Source organism: Miniopterus schreibersii (assembly GCF_964146895.1).
Source record: "Miniopterus schreibersii genome assembly, chromosome: 2".
Classification (NCBI taxonomy): domain Eukaryota; kingdom Metazoa; phylum Chordata; class Mammalia; order Chiroptera; family Miniopteridae; genus Miniopterus; species Miniopterus schreibersii.
In genome coordinates, this window is record NC_138102.1 from 162,395,253 (window position 1) to 162,413,712 (window position 18,460).

Here is an 18,460-nt window from a genome sequence, read left to right on the forward strand (position 1 = left end):
GAGAACAGGCTGATGGTTGCCCAAGGGGAAGGGGGTTAGGGTGAAAAAGGTGCCGGGATTGAGAAGTACAAATTGGTAGTTACAGTATAGTCACTGGGTGTAAAGCACAGCATAGAAAATACAGTCAATAATATTTTAATAACTATGTATGGTGCCAGGTAGGTACTAAAAATATCGAGGGGACACTTTATAATATATATGATTGTCTAACCACTATGCTGTATACCTGAAACTAATACAGAATAATACTGAATGTAAACTGTAATTGAAAAATAAAATTGAAAGTTCAAAAAAAAAAAAAAAAAATGCCTGTCAGTTAATTCAGAGAACCAGCAGCACATTCCACACCCTATCCAGGTAGCCTGCTGTCCCGAGTGATGTTAGATGGTGTCCATTTCTGTGTCCAGATGGAAAGGAGTGAGGGGAGTATTGACAGGGAAGGACAGTGGGCCACAACAAGCGAAACAGAATGTGACAGTAAAAGGCTTCACAGCAAAGGACCAGACAAAACAACAACAACAAAAATGCTTAAATGAAAAGATGTATGAAGTCCAAAAGCACAGTAGCCTGGCCCATGAGCTGTGGGGCAGATCAGCTCAGAGATTTCAGGCCCTGAGGGAATCACTGGGCTCCAGTAAAACACAAGCATGGACACAACAGTGCTGAAATTAAATTGTATTTAATAGAAAGTGCTTAAGTCAGAGAAACAAATATTTATTTATTTTTAACTTTTTTCTAAAATGGCTAGATTCTCTGACTGGATCAAGCTTTGCTGACTTTGGATGGCTGCTTATGTAAAAAGGGTGGGTGAAAAGCAGCCCAGTTTCGTGGGGAAACGGAGCACGTGTTGGGGAGTCGGGCAGCCGCGGCTCTGACATGCAGGAGGCCTGGGAGTCTCGGGTGCAGGGACCAGCCGAGAGCAGCGAAGACAGGGCCCTGCAAGGGCGAGTGCGCAGAGCTGCAGGGGACCCACCTGGGGACCGCCGGCACTCGGGGATGCCGGACGAGGCGGAGAAGCTTGTAAACAAGTTGCAGGAGTAATCAGAGCCACAGAGGAAAACCTGGAGAGCATACAGTCACCCAAACCGTGACAATAGAGTGTTTCTGGCGGGGAACCAGTCCACTGTGTCACATGCTGCTGAAGAGTAAAGCTAAACAAACTGAAGAGTATCCCCTGGGCGCAGTGAAATGAGAGGTCATTAGTATCTCAGTTAAAACAGATGCAAGAGAAACAAGTAAATTTGACTCAAGAATTTTAGCCATCAGGGGGAGAACAGAAAGCGAAACTTAGAAGGAGGCGAGGGGGAATGGTGGTATGGGGGGCTTTTTAATGAATAAGAAAAGCTTACATGTGTTTAGACGCTGATGGAAATGAGCAAGGAGAGAGACTGGCTAACGATACAGGAGGGAAAAGAACTGGCCAGTAAGTGGAGTGAGGCCTCTGAAAATGTGGGGGAAATGAGAGCCCGGGCACAACAGAGGGATTGGATTAGGTGGGAGGAAAGAAGGAAGCAGATCTGATGCAAGGACCTGGAGGGCGTCCCTGTCTTAATGTTTTCTACCTTCTCTGAGAAGTAGCAGGTAGGTTGTCTGCTAAGTGTGAAGGAGCCTCAAGGTGGGCAGAAGAGTTAAAAGTCTGAGAAAAATAGAGACTTTAAATCATCACCACAGGGAATCCAAGAGGAGGAATATGAGCCCCCTCCAGTGTCCTCTTAGAGTTCGTATCCTAAACTGTGGACACTTGTGACCATATGAAATGGCTGAGATGCACTCTGAGGGCCTGATTTTAACAACGGGATTTTCTTTCCGTTACCAGGGTCCTACATACCCTCAGTGCACAGAGAAGGGCCTAGACTTGAATACGTAACAGCCCGACAGACATCTCCATCAGCAAATTCTAAGAAATCAATTTTACTCATATTTTAATAAACAGCTAATATTAAAACAGGACACTGAAAAAATACAATATGTAATCAAATTGAGAACCGAAAGTAACACAAAATACTGCAGTGGAAAAATTCCTAAGTCATTGCCGACTTCTATTTAGAATTAAATTTCTAGTATTAAATGTTCCTTTTCAATTTGTTTTGGGTCAAGAGGTTATTAACACCATAAAAAAGGGTTAATAGAAAGTATAGTCTAAGACAAAGATGTGTTATTTTGCATGAATACCTGTTATTGGGAAATTAACAGTTCTTAAAAACAACCATTTCTAGTCCATTAAGAGATTGCCAATTACATCAAAACCTATCCCCTACTGTATTTTATTTTCCAATTAATAGTATCCTAGAGACAAAAGCACAGGTTACAATATAAACTACACTTCTAAATCTACAACTATAGCCCGGCAGGGCGTGGATCAACGGTTGAGCATCGACCTAGGATCCAGGCAATCGGGGTTCGATTCCTGGTCAGGGCACATGCCCAGGTTGCAGGCTAGCCAATCAGTGACTCTCATCATTGATGTTTCTACCTCTGTCTCTCCCTCTCCTTTCCCCTCTCTGAAATCAATAAAGATATATTAAAAAATAAATAAATAAATAAATAAATAAATCTACAACTATATTTTTTAAACTTAAAAAAACAAACCTTTTATTAACTAACAGGTATTGCATCTACAAAACAACAGGATGCAGTAAAAAGGGACTACTACATAAACATGAAAAACCTCATGCAAATTACAAATGTAAAAGTAGAGATAATTTTTTAAATCAATCAAATAAATAAAAGGTCAAGTTGAGAAAATCTTCCAGCAAGTAGTACAAAAACACAATGATGAAAAATAAAAAAAGCAAAACATCCACACCAGGGCATACCATTGTGCCATGTCCAAACACGGGCGACAGAGAAAATCCTAAAAACTTCCAAAGACAATGGAGAAATGACTTCACGATTCCAAAGAAAATTATTACTTTCTACCTAGAATCTACCACCTAGACCGACTTTCATGCCCACAGGACACTAGAGCAGAGGTACTGCCGGGTGTGTGAGGTGTGGCAGACGTTACCTACACTCACCAATATTCGCTTCCCCTTCCTAGCCCCCAGAGCACTGTACTTCCCAGATCTCTCCACGTTAGGCGAGGCCATGTGTTCTGATCAAGTATCTGTGGGCAGAAGTGACATGTGCCACTTCCTAGCGAGAGCATTCAAGAGAGAGGTGTGACCCCACGCTTCCTGAAGAACCCGCATGTTGAGATGGTAGGGCCACAAGATTGAAGCAGTTTGGATCACTGAGTGACCCAGGAGAGACAGGTGCCCTGGGGAGTTACCGGACCTCCAGCAGACTTGTCTGAGCCAGAAGAGGCTTGATAAATTAAACCGTAAGTTATGAGGCTTATTTGTAGCATAGTCTGGCCTAACCAATATATAACCTACCAAAACTATTTCCAACTGCACCAGTTCTCACAAAGTGAATGGCTACCCTGTGGCCCAGCAATGCCAATCCCAGGTGATCCACCCAAAATAAATGAGTGCATGTGTCCAACAAAAGACGGGTACAAGACTATTTGTAGGAGCTGCAGCTATAATATCCAAATACTTTACATTTATACCATATTCTATAGTAAAAAACAAACAAAATACTCATCACAAAAGACATAAAGGGCATATAGTGTTTTATCCAACTGAATCACAGTTTATTTCCAAATTTGTCTTAAAATATTACTTACTCATTTTTTTCTCTTACTCTAGCCTTAAATCTTAACTGAAATCTGTGACTAAAAGCAGACAAGCAAAATTAATATACAGGAACAAGGGACATCGATTTCAAATGGGCTTTTTAAGAATTAATGCAATTGGCCAAATGCACACGGACCATAAGAAAGGGAACAAAAATCAAAAGCACAAAAAGGTATTTGTGAACTGCCAAGAATTTAAACCTGTCAAGGACTAAAAATATTGATAGTATAGAGGGGAGTGTAAGGCAATGAGAATGGCCTAACATTTTTTTCTAGAACATTCGGAACTGTCGTATCCTGATTGTATGATCCTGGAACACAGTGACAGTCTCAGGGGCTGAAATCTCGGAGAGGACTTGGCCCATAGCTATTGGTCCAGACTGTTGTGCCTTTTGACTTCATATATCTTTTTATTTAAACATTTTTGTTTTGTTTTGGCCCATCCTTTGCTGTGAAGCTTTTTACTACCACATCCTGTTTTGCTCCTTGTGGCACACTGTCCTTCCCTGCCAGTACTTCCCTCACTCCTTTCCCTCTGGGCACAGAAATGTACACCATCTAACTTATTAAGAATGTACAGGAATGTAATTAATTCCAAGCTAAAAAAACTACATTTTCCAGCTCACTTGCAGCCACCCATGCCCATGTAGCTCAGGTCAGGCCAATGAGGTGTAAGCAAAAGTGTGTGAGATTTGGGGATAAGACAGGCCCTTCTTCCTGTTGTCTAGTAGATGAATGTAAAGGCTGGAGCTTCATTCAGAAGCTGTCTTAGACAATGCAGTCCCCTTGAGCAGGAGGGTAGAAGCCACAGGCTTTCAGAGTGGAAGATAAAAGTAACATAAATCTCCAAGAATTTGTGGGGCTGCCACAATGCCCCTAAAATAACCCCCAGACTTTACAGGAGAGAATATATCCTTGAGTGTTTAAACCACTGACTGAATCTCTGCTACTCCATAACCAAAAGCAATTCTTAATGAATAAACAATGGAATTAGGATTTACAGACAATAAGATAGATGGGTTGACAGAAAGAGTCACAGAAAGATATTCATATTGGCAAGTCCAATAAGTAGATTAAGGAAAAATATATTAAATAAAATCCTACTTTTTATTTAAACTTTTAAAAAGGGTGGGAGTTGCATATATATATATATACATATGTATATATATATATATATGAAGAGAAAACATCTGGAAAGTTGTACACTGCAGGGGTTACTCCACTTCCTTTATTACCAGCTGGAATTTTTGTTTTTAACAGTGAGCAGGTATAACCTCCATAATTAGAATAAAATATTTAAAGAGACAGTATAACATTCTGGATTTGTCTTATGATAGTGTTAAATTTTTTAGTTAGCCCTAGCCAGTGTGGTTCAGTGTGCCCAAAAAAAGGACACAGGTTGGATTCCTGGTCGAGGCACATACCTAGGTCACAGGTTTGATCCCCGGTCAGGGTAGGTGTGGGAGGCAACTGATCGATGTTTCTCTCTCTCTTTCCCTTCCTCTCTCTCTAAAATCAATAAAAACATTTTTTAAAAATTTAGTTAAACTACTTTTTATAATGATTTTTTTGAAACAGAGAATTGTACTTATTTTAGCGATCAGTGATTTCTAGTGTACAAAATATATTTAAGACAAAGGTAAAATATATTTCTTTACTATCTAATTAAAAAAACAGTAGTATGTTACTGGAATGGGCACTATCTTATTGTAGTCAGTGTGACAGTAAATCATGAATCTCAAAGGTGAATATGAAATAATATTCATAGGAGCCATGTGCAAGAATAGAAGTAAAAACAGACTTAGCAAACATTAATAATGCCATGTCCTAAAAATCCACAAAGATTAACATATAAAAGGGAAATTTCCTCCATCATATTAAAGTAAACTTTGTATAAAAGACTTGCCTGGAGTGATTAATACATTGAGTAATAAAACAATACAGAACAGGATAAATGTTAATAATCTATTGCATGGAAACAACTATTCACCTAAGCACCCAAAAGGATCTAAAAAGCTCGTGCAGGTAGGCAACTTCCACAAGGATGAGTAATCTTAGCCATGATTTCTCCTAGATTCACCCTCTGATCCAATCACCTGTGATCTGGATCAATGATTTCCAAAACATGCCGTCTCTCCCCAGATCCCCACCATTTCACCCACCAGGGAAGAACTGTGTCTCCCTTGTAGGTCAGGACAGGCCCCTACCTTCCCACTGGCCTGTCAGCACCAGGGTCCTGTTAATGACCACATCGATTTCCGTAGCTCCATCTTCCACAGCCAATCTGATCTCTTCTAATCGTGTTTTTAAATGAGTCTGTCCAGCTGGAAAGCCAGTAGCCACTAGTAGAGAATGAAAAAACAAGGAAAGAATTTCATTTGGTCAGTATCTCAACAAAGAATTTCAGACTAAGTCAGCATTTAGACACCAAAGCATTAAGGACACTTCCTGCATATTCTGAAAAGGTAAGTGTGAAGAAAATGAATGTTATCTCATATAGTATTGGCATCAAAACAAACATTAGTGTTATATCCTCAGAAGACCTGAAATCAAGTTGCTTCAGAGATGCTCATGAAGATGCTCTGAGTAAATGCCAATTTAAAATATGTTATCATAACACCGATGCCCATAAAATAGGAGCTGTATCCCTATCTTTATGGGCACTAATTACGCTTCCTACTCGTGATCAGTTGGCTGTCAATGTGTTCCTGATTTACCATTCACATTTTTAGCCGTTGCAGCCAAATTGTAGTGTAGGTTCCTCCACTGCCTATTTTAAAACAACCAACCAAGCAGATAGGAATAAAGAAAAGAAAATAAAGAAAAAGCACCTGATCTGTCTGCAGGGATGGAGATGGGAAGAGCAGGGCCAAGTATAAAGAAAAGGAAAGTGAAAATACAACTACACTTTTGAAAAAGTATCAACATTTTTTACATGTGCACCATTAATTCCATTCTGGTTCCTATAGATAATCTTTTGTGTTACAACGATGTTATCAAGTTCCTTGGGTCTGCTACCTTAGAGGAAAGCATGTTTCTCTGTTACACAGAGGGAAAGCTAAATTGACTGAGGCTGATGAAAAATTAACATCCATAAAGGTATAGCTGCCAAATACTTTGGGAATCTTCACAAATGGGTTGTATATAAATACTGTATATTATGTTTCTTTTGATGTATTTCTAATAAAATAAATTAATAATCTTTATAGACTCCTTTTCTAAAGCACCAAGATATTCCTCCAACATCTTTTAAAAGTAGAATTTACTTTTATGTCTATCCATCCATCCATCTGGTAAAAGGCAGACACACACACACACACATACACTGAAGCTTTTAGAAAGACTTTTTTCTTTCCTTCATGGCAAGTCCTGCAGTGTCTATCTTAAGTCAGTAACTCTTGAACATACCCTCTTTTCTTCGGGGTGGCTCTCACCATCTCCCACACGGACAGGGACGGCCTCCCTAACTCCAATTCACCCTCTCTAACCTGTCCACTACCATGCTCTAACTCGGTCCATCATGAAGCAGATCATGGCCCACCTCTGCTTAAAACCTTTCAGGACCTTCCCCAAACCAGAACACAGCCCAAATGCCGCAGCCCGGCACGCTCTCCCCATAAGATCTCCAGCTTCGGCCCCCAGCCCCCGCTCTGTCCCTCCTTAGGATGCACAACTGCAAAGCACCCGCAGTTCCCTGAGCACGCTCCGCGCCTTCGCCCAGGCTCCCTCCTCTGTCTAAAAAGCAGCTCCCTGTCTGATCAACACTGTAAACTCCCCGCTGCTCTTTCAGACCAGTGCAGTCACTATCGTCTCCAGGAAGCGTCCCCTCACTCACTCAAAGGAGTGTCACCAACCTCTGCAGAGTAAATCAGTCCTCGCTCGGAGTTACAACTGTACCTTATGCATATCTTTAATATTTTATACATCATATAATAGTCTACATATCTAGCACTATGATTTTTTTTTTAATTTGACTATTCCTCCAAAACAACTAAGTTTCCTGAAGGACAGGGATACAGTTCTATATTCTTGGGAATTAATATAATTCCCTTTGATTAAAGGAATTAGTAATTAGTTAGTTAATGTTAATTGCTACTTAGAAGGCAATTAATCAATACTAAAAGAATAAATAAATACAACCAATCATATACACAAAACTAATTAAAATCAGTGTAAAACTATATCTAATACCCCAAGGTGCCTGAGTCAAAGAACTGGAAACCGCACAGTGTTACCTGACGCCACTGGGATATTACAGTCTGCAGCCTTCAGCGCTTTCACCGCATCACACACGCGGGCAGGGTACACACAGACGGCAGCGGCAGTGATGCCTGTGAAGAAAGAAATCACAGCAGCCTTCTGTATGTGAAGCTCAATTCACACAATATGCTTTTAATTACTACCTATACCACAACATCGGCAGAAATCAAAATGAGAGAAATAAAGAATTCCCCCACGATGCTGCAACAAGTCCAAAGGTTTTTATGTTCCACATTCCCTTCCAGTCCTTGACAACATGGGTCATTTTCTCATCATTATGGTCATGGAATAAAACAATTGTGATACATTGTTCTTTGAAGTTAGCATAACACCACTTGTTAAAAATTCTGAAATAATAAACTTGGTGCTCTTGGGTCAATGAAAATATCTTATCTCAAGTAATTAACAAAATCCAGATCTGTACAGCATTCAGAGAGGGGATGAAGAAAAATATAACTGAACCTTACAGGGTAGTATAGAAAAATGACATTTAATTAATCCTATCCCCTCTTTTATAAGAAATAATAAAATATGAATCTGGAACCCCATTTTGAGGAATAAGCTCTTACAAAAATAAAAATTTAAAAATCAAATAGCCGCTATAAAACAAAACAATAAGGTAATAGCATAAGACTCATACAGAGTTGTTACTTTTTTTTAGCTCCTCTCCCCTAAAGTGCTAATAATAGGTGCTGTTTTTATTGTCAACTCAAAAGAAACGTAATAAATATTTTTCAAAAGCTGTAGAGTTTTTTGGTCTACAGCTTATCTACAATGTATTAGGCCAATGTAGACTCATTACAGACAGGCACTCAGGAACCATGAAGCCCCCCTTCATGGACAGACCTGGCTCCAACACCAGCCCCGCAAGTAGCAGGGCACGTCTTCTCAGAAACAGCATTTTGCTTTCTCGGTCTTGGTCTCCTCATTTAGAAATAAGGAGATGGACCCTCAAAGTTCTCCTCCAGTTCTCAGACGTTAAAGTTCTATACTTATAGCAACTTTAGAAAGTAGCTGAACGTTCTTTCGTGTATACTAAGAGAGTGAATATAACTTTTTTCAAAAGATCAAACCTAACATACAAGCATGCAATATCTCCCATTTGCATTTTATTCTCAAAAGTATTTCATTTACTCACAGAAAATACTTTATGTATGAGATGTGATTATTAAGTAATGAGATTGGCTTTCTCACGTGTGGCTAGGGAATCAGAATCAGTATTTTAGAGTCACTGGATAGAAAATCTCCAAAACTGAAGAACTGGAAAGAAAAATCAAAAAACTCTCTACCAGCAACTTTAATCCATGATGGAAAGAACTGACCTAAATATGAGACTCAGGTTGTCTCCTTGCTGCTCTTCAGAGAAGAATCTAATTATTTGTCTGTGTACATAATTCTATCATGGATTTTACTGCTGCTATCATTGTAGCAGCTGAGTCTTGTCTAAAGTCCTCTAGATTTAGTCATCAATATTGTAAAAAGGTAAACACCAGACAGATTATACACAATTACATTACCTTTATCATGCATATTTAAAGCTTTCAAGAGATCTTCCCGGATTGGGTACTTGGCTTTATAACAGAGCCTTTGAACATTGGAATACGTGTCATCGCCTGAAAGTGTAGTAAGATCTATAAAGGTAACAGCTTTCAGGAGCCAAGCAGCCTGGTTTGAAGAAAAATAAAAATAAGGTTAAAAGAAATTAATCTGCAACCCAGTTAGTTAATAGAGGATCACTAGACAAACATGAATGCTAAAATCTGACATCTATACTATTCAAAGCATATCATTCTGTTACAATATAAACATTGCTAAGAGTGACCAACAACATGACCATTACACAGAATAATATAAAAGGGGGGAAGAGAAGCTTTAAACTTTTTTTCTCCCATAGATATTCCAGTTTGAAATCCTTAATGGATCTAGTCTCCCCACTTCTGACTTCACCATCTCATTCACAAGGAGCCCCTCACGGCTGCCCCAATACAAAGAACGTGGGAGTAAGAGCATTTCTATCTTATATTTTACCCCTAGCCCTGGGAACATTAGAAAAAGACTCCCTAACTTCTTTGTCTGTTTCCATTTAATCCAATTCAATATTTTAAGTAATATTCATATTTCACAACTCATTCTGGTGAAATTCCTTTTAACTTTTAAATCAGCGTATTTCCAAGGAGGAACAAAATGTGAGATGTCACCCAAAAGGATTCAATCACAACACTCTGCCTCCCTTGTAAAATGAACTCTCAATTCCTTTTAGTCCTGCGATGCACAGCACGCGTTGGTTGGTATCCACGGGAGAATATGCTCACCACAAGTGCTCCACAAAACATCATTTCTTGAATTTTGAAAAATGATTTATGAAAATTAATAGTAGGGGAAACACGATGGTCAAAGGAGGTCACCTAAGGGCCTCAACAGTGGGCACACTAAGTTTAGATGTTATGGTTTGAAAATTAAAATAGAAGACATCCAAAGAAGCTATGTCTAAGAACCTGAATAAATGTGTTGAGAAAATGTGCCACTTAATGCACTCATGAATAAAGATGCCTCGAAATCATTTGCGGCTTTGCCACTCAAGAGTGATCACATTTTTAACTTGTTTGGATAAATGTGTTATCTTTCTCCAACCCATCATCATCACATATGAATTATTAAAATAAGTCATGGACAGCTGCAATCTTTTAAGTTTAGATGCATCTTGAGTGAAATTCAATACAGTGGCCTTGAGGGAAGAGCCCAGGCATTGTCAACTACGGGAACAGAATGCTCTAGAAGAACCCTTACTTGCCACTCCTTTTTCACGGTCCTGCGAGCCTGGATTTGTTGTGCACGCCTCAGAACCGCCGGTTGATTCACTTGTATTTTGGAGATCCAGCTGAGGTCTAGAGGGGAATGAAGAATACTTTTTGAAACTTAAAAGTTTTGTTAAATATCTTCACCCATTTTTTACACGGTCCTTGAAAGGATATATTTATCATAAAGTCCTTTTAGAGCTTATGTTTCTTTTTCACATGACTACAAATAAATAACCTTGTTGAAAGAAGCCCAGTCATGAAAAGGCACACTTCACGGAAAGTTAAGTACATTTGGAACTAGAAGAGCCTGTATTGATTCATTACACAGACATGCCTAACAATGGGAGGAAACGTTGTGTTACCCGGGGCCACGTGCCTCACTTCTGACAGCAAAGACTTATGTGTGAGTGCCCAGGCCAGGAGAGCAAATGATTAAAACACACTTAAGTGAATTGATGTTGGGGTTTAAAGGAATTCTCGATCACTACCCCCTTACTGACAAGATTAATATCTACTACATGTGATATGATACAGCCCATTCCTCCCTCAAAGGAGAATTTTTCAGAATGCATTAGAAACTACAACACTGATGTAACAGAAATTAGAACCAGGAAAAGAAACAAGCTCCTAGAAATTCCAGGAGACATCGCGGTTGCTCTGGTTTTGAAATGCTCTCTCCCACGTCCAACCCACCCGCATTCTTGACTGTGATTTCTACTTTAAGACCCAGCCCAGAGGTTTTCCTTTGTGAAAACACTGCCAGCTCCCCAAACAGAGCCAACATTTGGATGTACCTCTACTAGGGAAGTTGTATTTGGTTCACATTGGAGTTGTGTTCAGTTGTCTCTTGTGCTTCCTATGTTGTGAGTCCTGACCTCACTCATCTCTGAGCGTCTAAACCAAACACCGTGTCTGGTGCACATGCACTTCCACTGCGTCCACGAAACTGTAACACAGGCGGCCTCACAGTACGCTGAGCACGTACCCATGTACCTTTTATAAATAACCTCACTTGTATATCCCGCTAGCAACCTCATGTTTTTTAAAGAATCTTCTCAGAAGAGCCTTAAAGGACGACTGTGGAAAAAGTGAGTCATTAGGAAATGTGTGACAATTCAACAATTATGTATAATGTGATGGGGGAAGCTGCTGATTGCATACTGTACTATGTAACAACACAAATAATAAATTATTTGCATCTACCACAAAGATAAAACCACAAAGAAAACCAGTTTCCACCAAAGACATTCTCTCTCATTTCCATTTGATTCCTCTTATCAATTTTAATGGTGTAGAAATTCCAAGTTACCATTTGAGTGATTAGTAATGATATTCTTATTTAAATATCACTGAAGAAGGAACATAGTCTGGGTGCTTTTTTTCCCCTAATTAAACTATTTTGTTAGCCGAAATCATTTAAAAAACAGATTTTTAACACTTCAATCCATCTGTTCCTCAAAGACACTGTATGTTTTCCCGCTTGTCTGCTGAGCCAGCTTCACGGGGGACTGGGAATCTAAGGTCAAGCAAGTGAAATCTGCCTCTTGGTCCCCACCCAGACACTGATTTGGTTCTCAGGAAAGCCCAAGGAAATCAGACCAGGTAGACCCAATGGACTTGTCCCAACTTATCTGAGACCTATAAGAACCTCTCTCTAACCAAAGATAGGGAGCTTTTTTTTTTTTTAATTACTGATAATGGTGATCAAGTTTGTGGTAAAGACTGTTTCAGGCAGATAGTAAAAATGAGTGAAGGGAGCAGTTGGGTGAAATCCTCACCACCAGGCAGCCGTTGACAGTGGTCACAAGGGGGAAGCCTATGATTGTGGAGCAGGCCTTGAGGGGCTGTCCTTACTTCATGTGACACCTCCTGGAAGGGCCTCCCCACTTCTCTACTCTGCACCCACTAAGACCACCGCTGCCAGAGAGGGGTCTCGGACCATCCCAATCTTCATGATCTGACTTTTCCTCCCTCTCGTGCCCCATCTTCTCCCTCTCCGCCAACTGAACACCATGGCACAGCCTTTCCAAAGCACTGGGAGTTCACTGGCACATTCCACCATGTCCTAGAACGCCTTTCCTTATCTTATCTGTATAGTGAACTCTTACTCAACCTCTAAGACTTAGTTCAAGGATCTGAACATTTTTCCGAAGAAGACATACAGATTGCCAACAGGTACATAAAAGATGCTAAACATCACTAATCATCAGGGAAATGTAGATCAAAACCCCAATGAGAGATCACCTCACACCTGTCAGAATGGTTATTATCCAAACAATGAGAAATAAGTACTGGTGAGGGTGTGGGGAAAAGAGAGCCCTTGTGCACTGTTGGTGGGAATGTAAATTGGTGCAGCCACTAAGGAAAACGTATGAAAGTTACTCAAAAAAATAAAAACCAGAACTACCAAATGATCCAGCAATTCCACTTTGATTTTTTTTCCAAAGGAAACAAAATCACTACATCAAAAAGACACTGGCACCCCATGTTCACTGCAGCATTATTTACAGTAGCCAAGATATGGAAACAACCTAACTGTCCACTGAAAAAGGAATGGACAAAGAAGATGTGCCGTGTGTGTGTGTGTGTGTGTGTGTGTGTGTGTGTGTGTGTGTGTGAATGAAATGGAATATTATTCAGCCAAGCAAAAGGAAATCTTGACATTTATAATGATATAGATGGACCTTGAGGGCATTCAAAAAAAGACAAATATTGTATGATATCACTTAGATGTGGAAGCCAAAAAAACAAAAACTGAACTCATAGATACATAAAACAGATTGGTGGTTGCCAGAGGTGGGCGGGCGTGGTGGTGGTGGTGGTAAATGGGTGAAGGTGGGGACAAAAGGTACAAACTTCTAGTTACAAAATAAATAAGTCATGAGGATGTAAAGTAAAGCATGTTGACTACAGTTAATAATGTCGCATTGTATACTTAAAAGTCACTTAAAAGTTCACAAGAAAAATGATTATAACTGCATGATGATGAATGTTAACTAACTTTATTGTGGTAATTATTTCACAACAATACATTTATCAACTCATTATGCTGTACACATAAAAACTAATACAATGTTATATGTCAATTATGTCTCAACAGAAAAAGACTCAGTTCAAATGTCACCGCTGTGAGCCTTCTCTGAACCACAGACGTTGAGCTATTTTTGCCTCTTTTTTCTTCCATGGGCTCCTTTACAGTCTACCTTCAGTACTCTCCACTTCGTTCTGAGTGGCACTCATTTCTCTAAATGTTCATTCTCCCAACAGATTTTTAAAAAGCCAAGCAAAGTGCTTAATGCATGGATGGCATTCAATAAATTAGCTAAATGGTTCCCCAAATCCAGAAGTGATCTAATTCTGGAAGTCTTCCCAGTTGTTCCGTTAAAAAAAAAAAAAAAATCAGTGTTTACTCTTTTCCCCCCCAACTTTATTGAGGTATAATTGATAAATAAAAATTGTATATATTTAAGGTACACAACTTGATGTTTTGATCTACATTTGAGATACACTGCAAATTAATAACCACAGTCAAGGCAATTAACATACCCATCACCTCACACACATTTATATTTTTTGGGGTGTGCTCAGAACATGTAAGATCTACCCCACAGCACCTTTCCATTAGACAGCACAGTATGGTTAACTCAAGTCACATTACTGTACAATAGATCTCCAGAACTTAGCATCTTGCATAATGAAGCTCTGTACCCCAACGGCTTCTGATTAGAAAGGACTTTTGGATCTCCACAAGAGAAGGTGGGACTGAAGCATGAATGGGACAGCTGAAGACATTCACCTTAAAAACTAATTTTCAGTACAATTCTCCACCAAAGGTTAGAACCCGTGAGGCCCACTCTCGCATTTCTCAGATGCCACTTGCCAGAGGTCCCTGCAAACCATCTATTGGAGAATGTAATAGGATTTCTTCTCTCACAATATCAGCCTCCACTGCTAAAAATATCATTAGTGGTCATAAAATTATCCAGCCCCATATTTAATCTAGCCACAGAATTTGCCTCTGTGACCTCCCAGGGTAATGAATTATAAGTGACTATCTCATTTTATTAGCACTTAATTTGCTACTCTTTAATTTCATCAAATAACCCTTGTTCTCATATTATGGGGTCTGGGGAAAAGAAAAAACTGATTGGCCTTTGTTATGTCCTTCATAATTTTTAATATTTTATTCGAGTACCCTTTAGTGTCTCCTTTCCAGGAGAAGTGATTCCAATGCACACAGTCTCATCAGGACCATAGAATCTACTCTTATGGGGCCAGGAGGGGTTTCAAGTACATGTGTCTTTGGGGAGAAGAGATATGAAATCATAATTGGAAGGCGATAATACTCTTTTCTTAACACTCTCCAGTGAAGAAAATCCCACCGTTTCTCTTAGTATATCATTTGGTGGCTCTCTGTCGGTTATAAATTTGTTCTCAAATACTCTCCTCACAATTCTTTATTATTATTATCTTTCCTGTTCCAGTCTCAGCAGAGACAGATCCTTTCCCCCCCAAAATCTACCTTGTAGCCTTTCCATCACTCCCACTGCGTTTCTGTGGATATTCTTCTGCTTCCTAACAATACAAAACATGTAGGAACTGTATACCTCAAAACACCAGGAAACTGTATAAAAGAAGGTTTATTTTGTATTTTGATTTTACCTTTGTTCCTAATGGAGAAAAAAGAAATTGTGATGCTTTATTAGATACTTCCCCCTCCCCCGCCAAACTTTGGAAGAATAAGAAAGATTAAATTTCCCATGTTTTCTCATTTCATTCTTTCTGGGTTTTTATATGCAACTGTACCACCCAAATTTGTTCCTAGTGTTGTTTCCAGTTGTTCTCTGATATGAACTCGTACAGTTTTCAACCCAGACTCTATTACTGAGAACCTCTTGCTCTGTCTATTTTTTCTGTGTTGTTTATTGTCAGTTCTAATTTGCAGCTTCTCGGGGATCAGCCACACCCTCCCACATGAACCAGTGCCTAGCACAAAAATAGCTGCTCAGTAAGTCTGTTGCATCACAGTAAATTTATTTTTTACTTCAGACACTGAAACTAGTGAAATACCAACTTGATCGCATCCAGTCTTTCAACCTTAGCCACAGAAAAGGTTAGCTTGGCTAGAAAAAAGAGCCCTGGGTGATCAGCACATGCCTCATCCAGCCAGGCTCAGAAGATACTCAATTTATATAGATGAGCAGACTTAGCTTTGCCCAGTTCCTAAGCCAAAAGGATACAAGACAGGGGCTGTGCTGGGAGCCTGACCCTTACCAGCAGGTGAGGTCTACAATTAGTCTTCTCCCCAAAGCTTAGTATCCAACAAAAACCCTGGGTGAGCCGACTATAGGGCATCCAGGGCCCCACTGGACACCTGAACACGTGGTTCACTCTGTCACATTCTACTGTGTAAGCCCAGTCCTTAGAATCCAGAGGGATGCTCTAGAAACCAAGACACCAGCAACTTGACAACATACATTGCCACAGCACATACAGCCTTGCTACTGTGTCACCTCCCCAGAGCCACTCTGCCCTTAATCACTAATTCCCACCCCACAGACATCACCAACCAGATCATTCTTTAGGATATCAAGCCAAGTCTAGGTGAGTAAGAGTTTATTACACCCTCAAAAATATTTCAACCTAAATTGCTGGCACCAAGTTAAAAGCCAACTTGATGGGCCAACTTGATCCCGCTGCACCAATCTTGTCTATTCTCTGCTTACACTCCTCTTCTGTCTGGCTGTCATTTCTAGTATGTCTTGTATCCACAGCAACATGGGTTATAACACTCTTTCAGAATGTGAAAGAATTAGTTAATGTCCAATGGGGGCATGGATGCCCTAGTGGTATCTCCCAGGTCTATTACTTCCATTTATTCATTCATTCAGCTAATAGAAAAGGGGTACTCACAGTGGTGCCAGGCACGGCTATAGGCTCTGTAGATTCAGCAGTGAATGAAAAAACAAAATTCTTACTCTCACAGAGCTTTTTCTAATGACAAGAAACAGATAAACATATAAGCTGAATATATCCTATGCAATATATATGGGCTACAATGAAAAGTTATATAGAATAAGAAATAGGGAATGCAGGGGTGGGCACAGTCAGGGAAAGTCTCTAGTAAGAAAACATTTGAGCAGAACCCCAGCTGAAATAGGAAGTGAGCAATGAGGCCATTGTCCGGGGAAACAGTGTCCAGGCAGAGAGGAAAGCAAATGCGAAGGGCCTGAGGCAGGAGTGCACACGTCATACCCGAGGCAAAGAGAGCACAGGTGTCACTGGAGGAGAGTCAGCAAGGGGGACAGGAAATGGTAGAGAGAAAAAGGGAGAGGAAAGCCATAGAGTAAAATGTTTTCAAACTGAGAGTCATGACCCACAGATAAGTCATGAAATCAATTCTGTCAGCTGCAACCAGCATTAAATAAAGAAACAGAATAAAATAGAAAATATCAGGGTACCTGTATGCAATACAGCTAGGGGTCATTGATGGAAGTTCTGTTTTGATAACAGGCATCTGGGAACATAGTGTGTGGCAATATAAAATACCAAGCCTGTTCTGAGGCATGGCCGGGTTAGAAAGCCCCTTAAGTAGGACTCTTTCAGCCTGGAAAGGACTTTAGGTTTGAAATGGGAAGTCTTGAGAGAATTCCAGGCAGCAGGCTAAAAGGATTTTATTTACATTTTAAAAGAAAGCCTCTGGCTGCTGTGGGGAAGCCAATTAAAAGGCTCGCAGGAGAGCAGGTGGAAGGTTGAACCAGAACACTCCCATGGCACAGGGAGAGAGGTCGAAATTTCATCAGTCCAATGACTGGAGCATTTCTGTTCTGCCTTCAAAATCTGCCTTCAAACAAATAAGAGCTACTCATTCTCTGGGGCTATTATTCCCATCTGGAGAGTGAGCCATCCAAGAAAAGATGATAGTCCAGAAGCAGCTCCACAGTTCACAAAGCACAAAATTCAAGGAAGTTTCCTCTGCCCTCTACCCATAAATATCCTCAGAGAAGTGGAAGATTCACAGATTAGAACAAACTGTCAGGGCTGAGCTCTCTTGCCTCCTCTCCCAACCTCTCCACACTTTGACTACTGGAGTGAAATCTAACACCTCCTCCCAGTACCATCCATCTGCTGAGTTTTCAGTCCTCACTAGGGTGACCACCTCATCCTGGGCAACCAGGACATGCCCAGCTGACACCACTGTCCCATCTGGTTTGGCATTTGTCTTGTATATTTCATTTTAAACAAACTTAAACCAGTTAGGGTTTGGTAGGCTCCAACTTCTACCAGGGTCTCTAGTAATAGCCCATTAAAGAGTGAACAGAGCTCTCACCTAAACATGTAGTTCACTCCATAAGAAACCAAAACCTGACTTTTCTCCACCCTCCCAAACACAAAAGAACTAACACTCCCGGTATGCAGGGCCTCACTGAGGGTACTGGGAGTATCTGTGGCTAGCAACAGTACGTCCCTCCAGGCCTGGGTGATGGAAGGAGAAATGTGCAATGCTGTTGTTTCTCTGCAGCCATTTGCTATAGCAGCCAGCTATGCCCTGGCCTGAGCCCCAAACTGCAAGATACATCCACAGCATGCCACCTGTCAGTAGGGTCATGAGAAGTGTTTAAACCTGCAGGTTAGGTGAACGTGGACTATGTAGGGGGAATATCTAGATTCCTACTGAAAGCAATGCTTTGGGCATTTTTATATTCACTATATCTAAAACTAT

General features: G+C 40.3%; 1 protein-coding gene across 1 annotated transcript in view; it reads right to left on the reverse strand.

The window, feature by feature from the left end:
• The window catches only part of DERA (deoxyribose-phosphate aldolase), an 83,087-nt gene that overhangs the window by 48,548 nt on the left and 16,079 nt on the right, over positions 1–18,460 (reverse strand). The window contains exons 2-5 of the mRNA XM_081129746.1: positions 10,727–10,824; positions 9,457–9,604; positions 7,915–8,010; positions 5,887–6,021 (exon numbers count right to left, since the gene is read on the reverse strand). Of these exons, the coding sequence (XP_080985872.1) occupies positions 5,887–6,021; positions 7,915–8,010; positions 9,457–9,604; positions 10,727–10,824 (477 nt within the window). The remainder of the gene's footprint in view (positions 1–5,886; positions 6,022–7,914; positions 8,011–9,456; positions 9,605–10,726; positions 10,825–18,460) is intronic.